Here is a 5,638-nt window from a genome sequence, read left to right as displayed (position 1 = left end):
GAGTCTGACCTCAATTTCAGTAGTCACGTGAAAGCGATAAGCAAATCTGCTTAATATCATCTCAGAAATATTGCCAGAATTAGTTGTTTTGTCTCAAGACAGTACTTAGAGAAACTTGTTCATGCTTTCATCACAAGCAGGGTGGATTACTGCAATGGACTCCTTACTGGGATCCCCAAAAAGACCATTAGACAGATGCAGCTCATACAGAACGCTGCTGCCAGAATTCTGACCAGAACCAAAAAATCTGAGCACATCACTCCAGTCCTCAGGTCCTTACACTGGCTTCCTGTCACATTTAGAATAGATTTTAAATTATTGTTACTCGTTTATAAATCACTTCATGGCTTAGGACCCAAATACATGACAGATATGCTAACTGAATATAAACCTAAAAGATTACTCAGGTCATTAGGATCCGGTCAGTTAGAAATACCAAGGGTTCACTCAAAACAAGGTGTGTCAGCATTTAGTTATTATGCCACCTGTAGCTGGAATCAGCTTCCAGAAGAGATCTGAGGGCTATTTCATAAAACTAGATTACAGAATAAGCCAGGCTTATTTTGTTAAGTCTGGCTTATTGCCGGTGGATTTTGTTTCATAAAACAAACTTGAACTAGTTCAACCCCGGTTACTATGGAAACTTATGCTTGGAAACTAGCCTGGTCCGGAGCAGGCTAACTGTAAGGCTAAGCCTCATTTGTTGCTTAACTAGACTTTCACTAACACTGAAATGTAAATGCAATTATATTACAGCTGACTTTTTGACATTTTATTTGACTTTATTAACCACTATTAATCTAACAATTAAAGAAAATCAACTTATATATTAAAATTGATAAATTTTGTTACAATAATAATTAATAAAATATAGACATGTGTTTCATAATATGGTATATTATAGGCCTAACAAATGTTGAATATAAATGATAATCTTAACTACCCCAATATAAGAATAACAGTTTATTAACAAATTTAAGAAATTATTATTATTTTTTTTAATTCAGATTGTCTGTCACACAAAGAGGAAATTTAATTTAAATATACAACACACAAAAGTCAAGTACAGTCATTTATTTTTTTTATGCTTGGTGTGCATAAAAATGCACATTATTTTAAAGATCTACAGTATTTCTATCTTTCTCTAGTTGCTACATTTTTCTGGAAATTTACAAAAAATTATGGTGTCTGCATGGCTGAAGGAATACAATATAATTATTTGATAGTATGCTCTTGACATTTTGTTGTAATGAGTTAAACTTCTTTTTTTATCTCAGAGAAGATTGCTAGTGTCCTGCATACAATAATTTTTCAGCTCACAAGGCTTGTACTGTAGACTTACAGTATAATGTGCTTATACCTCAAGCTTTTCTTCAACTGATCCTCACCCTGTAACCATTCATAAAACTCTGTTTATCTATCAACACCTAACACTACACTGTTAAAAAATTATGTAGAACTTATAGTATTACTGTCAGCTGTTTGCCAGTAACTTACTGTAGATTTATATGTATGTTATTTACTGGCAACAGTTTGTTCAAAGTTAAATGAACATTAAACATTAACAAGTCTTTTTATTTACAGAATAAAACCATCAAATAACAGCCTCATGCAAAGCATTCTGTGAACCAAAATATGAAGGAAACAACAGAAAAAGGTTGATGAGGATTTCTGGTTCACAAAATGCTTTGCACGAGGCTGTTATTTTATAGTTTTATGCTGTAAAATCATAGACTTGTTAATGTTTAATGTTCATTTAACTTTGAACAAACTGTTGCCAGTAAATAATAAACCTTTAAATCTACATAAGTTACTGGTGAACAGCTGCATAACTACAGCTACTTTTTTTAACAGTGTGATAATAAACCAGTGGTTTAAAATCTCTCATACTCCCAGGGTTTAACATGATGACTTGTGGCTCTATAACGCACACATAATTTGCCATCAAAAATGTTTTGAGTAACATGTCAAGTAATAATGACTGGTCAAGAATATGTGTAACATATATGATTTTACACAATCATTTCTTGTACTACTGTAAATTAAGAAATGCATATGCTGTTCACCCACTATACTCTCAGTGACCCAATTTTTTTCTTTGAAGAACAGTTCATCTTCAGGAGTAAAGCTGTGCTGCTGATAGATGCCAGTGCTCTCCTCATTGCCAGTTAACATCTTTGTCAGCTGACATAATGAGATTAGACACCTCTAGCATATAATTATGCTTAAATCAACTACAGTTCTTATAAACAATATATTTATGTTTTATTTTCACCTGTTACTTTTTTGTCCACTCAAGTTGCTGCTTTTCTGCCCCCAAATTAAAAAAATTAAATTTAAGTTACATTTAAAGCATTAATCTGCTAAATATGTATTATGTAGGTTACTTAGTAAACTACAAATTGTCTTTTAAAAGTTAAGATTTGTGTTATTATTTAAAAAGTACAGTATATAAAAATTAGCAAAGTATAGCCACATAAGCATTGACGGGAATCGAACCCGGATCGCCGCATGCGTTGCTAAGAGCACTAACCACTAGGCCAGGGTTCCTCAATAGGCGGCCCGCGGGCCACTTCCGGCCCGTGAGAGGAAAATGTTTGGCCCGCGCTTATTTCAGGGTTGTCATGGTAACGTCAGCGTAAGCACGTCACTGGCGCAAAAAATCAAGCATTACCTGCATTTGTGTTTCGCGCACCACGAAAATATGGCAAGTGTGAAGAAAAGAAAAGTTGACACGGAAAATAGACGATTTAAATCTGAATGGACTGAACAATTTTGTTTTATTTTGCCTGACCACCACAACGCAAAGCCAACGTGTTTATTATGCACGCAGACCGTGGCTGTCTGTAAGGCAGAAAATGTCAAAAGCCATTTCAACTCCTTGCACAGCAATTTTAACAGCAATTTTCCTGAACATTCTGAGACTCGCAAACAGAAGGTAACACACTTGGTTGCAGCTTACAAGCAATCCGTTGCTGTTATTCATAAAACCACATCCATACAGGAGAAGGCCACCGCAGCATCCTTACGTGTGGCTTGGAACTTAGCAAAGGCCAAAAAGCCGTTCACGGATGCTGAATTAATTAAAACCTGTGCGATTGACATGGTGGATGAAGTTTTAAAACACGACGAGAAAACAAAGAAAATGGTTGTGGAGCTATTACATAAGGTGCCATTATCCGATTGCACCGCAACAAGAAGAGTGGAGGCACTGGCGGGTGAGTGTCTGTCCAATCTTTTATCCGACATAAAGAAAGCCGAAGTTATGTCACTTGCAATAGACTCGTCTTGCGATCGAACAGACATTGAACAGCTATCAGTGTTTGTCAGATTTTTTGATGGGAAGGTTTTCCGCGAAGAGCTGCTTTGTTTGCTGGAAATACAGGGACGCACAACCGGAGAAATCATTTTTAACAAACTGATGCAGTTCTTTGAAAAGAATGGATTAGATTTAAGCAAAGTTGTGTCAGTTGTCACTGACGGGGCTCCGTCAATGGTTGGTCATCACAGAGGTCTGATAAGCAGGCTAGCTGCTGTCAATCCAAAACTGATAGCATTTCACTGCATAATTCATAAATCGGTGTTGTGTGCTAAATTGTCTGGAAAAATGAAAGAGACAATGGATACTGTGATGAGGCTGGTCAATTTTATTCGCGCGAGTTCTGGTCTGCAACATCGCCTCTTCCGAGCCTTGCTGGAAGAAATGTCTGCAGAACGGCACGATCTTTTGCTGCACAATGATGTCCGATGGCTGAGCAAGGGCCGTGTGCTGGAACGAGTGTGTGAACTTCAACATGAACTTTGTACATTTTTAAGCAGCCTTCAAAGCCAAAAGGCAGAGACATTTCTGAGGTTTTTGAACGACAACACAGAGATGGCATTTGTGCATTTTTTGTGCGATATCATGTCTCACCTAAATCAGCTTAATTTGCAATTGCAAGGCAAAAACCACACTATTGCTGACATGTACGAAGCGGTTGAGGCTTTTCGTTTAAAGCTGGACCTTTTTGAACGGGATCTTCAAGGGAGAAAGCTGCACTTTCCGTATTTACAACAGCATTGCGAGAAACATCAGATGCAAGAGGACCTGTTAATGCGCGACTTCGTGATGAGACTGGCAGAGAATTTCAAAGAGCGATTTCAGAGCTTTAACCTGTCAAGTGAACTCCTCCTCTTCCTAAGACAGCCATTTTCAGTCCCAGCAGATGGACAATGGACTGCTGAGGCCAAACGCCTGGTTTCATCCTTAGACGAAGCATCTTTACAGCTGGAGATTTTGGAAATGTCAAAATCTGATTTGCTCAGAGAGCAACACAAGGAGGCTAGTGTGAGCGATTTTTGGTCAAAAGTGGTTTCTCAAGCTAAATTCAAGAACAGCAGAATTATTGCAATGTTCCTTCTTTCAATGTTCCCATCCACTTACATCTGTGAGTCATCATTTTCTATAATGAACATCATCAAGAACCAGGATAGAAACAGACTGTCCAGTGTGCATCTTGATCAGTGTCTCAGAATTGCTACAACAGAATATAGCCCTAACATCAGAGGTATTGCTTCAGCTGGTCGCTGTCACTTCTCTCATTGAATGGTGAGTAAATACAAGTAAATACTTTTAGTTTGATCCAAATAAGAACAATAAAATATTAAAGCTGGTCTAATAATTTAATCTGCCATTAGGGAAATTGATGAGAAGAGATCCAGTGCAGTGATGAGCAGGATCAGTTGACTCCCACGCAGACATGGAGATCCAGAGTTGTTGTTTTTTCATTTGTTTTTGATATCCACCATGCAAAGTTCTTTAGTTTTCTGCATTTGAATACAAAACTGCAAATTGTTTGAATAAAATAGACTAATGAAAAAAAGAAATTAAGAAAAATAAATAAAATCAGAATAAGTATTTTGTGATTTTGTGACTCTCTTAACAAATCAAACACAACAATAATAGCGGAGCAAACATTGAGGTCATAACATTGGGGTCGGTGGCCCTTGGCTTTGTATTGTTGGCAGAATTTGGCCCTTGGTAAAAACTAATTGAGGAACCCTGCACTAGGCCATCATTTCTGACGGTGTTTCTAGCTTTCATGTGATCGCTTTAAAATAAGACAATATATTTAGCTTTAGTTTCTGCATGCAAGGATTTAATCTATTAGGCCTTTCCAACTATTTTATGGGTTTGTTTATTGCAGCAGTATTATAATTTTCAGTCAGTAGTGACTTTTTATCAAAAAATTACCGCTTTCTCTTTAACTTTGATCGATTAGATCTACGCTCGACCTCTAGGGCTGCTCAAGAACAGCGTGCACGCGCAATTATCTTAACTAGGGAAATCTGGATCATATTAGTTGGATTGCGTAAGCGTCATTTGCCTTTTTTGAAACCGCTTTAGCCTCGCCTCATTTGTTAGGTTAATTCAAGTCGAGTTTGTAACTTTAATCCTCGCTTTTCCAAGCGAGTTTTATGAAATAGCCCTCTGATGTGCTTCAGCCCTCTGTCATCGTTTTCTCGTCCTCATGTTGTTCTGGACCTGTGTGGGTTTCTTTTTTTTCTGGTGGGCATGGGGGAGGATATTTTGGGGCACGCAGCGGTGGGTGGCCGTGGGCTTCCATGGTAGGAATAAAAAAAAATATGATGGAACTTC

The 5,638-nt window shown here is 37.5% G+C and overlaps 1 protein-coding gene across 1 annotated transcript; it reads left to right on the top strand.

The window, feature by feature from the left end:
• The first annotated feature begins 3,103 nt into the window (after positions 1-3,103).
• On the top strand, positions 3,104-4,585 carry LOC135765425 (protein FAM200A-like). The gene has a single exon (XM_065275835.2). It carries the CDS (start codon positions 3,104-3,106, stop codon positions 4,583-4,585), a length of 1,482 nt encoding a protein of 493 aa, XP_065131907.1.
• The last annotated feature ends 1,053 nt before the right edge of the window (positions 4,586-5,638 follow it).

This window comes from Paramisgurnus dabryanus, chromosome 6 (genome assembly GCF_030506205.2).
Source record: "Paramisgurnus dabryanus chromosome 6, PD_genome_1.1, whole genome shotgun sequence".
NCBI classification, from domain to species: domain Eukaryota; kingdom Metazoa; phylum Chordata; class Actinopteri; order Cypriniformes; family Cobitidae; genus Paramisgurnus; species Paramisgurnus dabryanus.
This window is presented reverse-complemented; position numbering and strand designations above follow the sequence as displayed.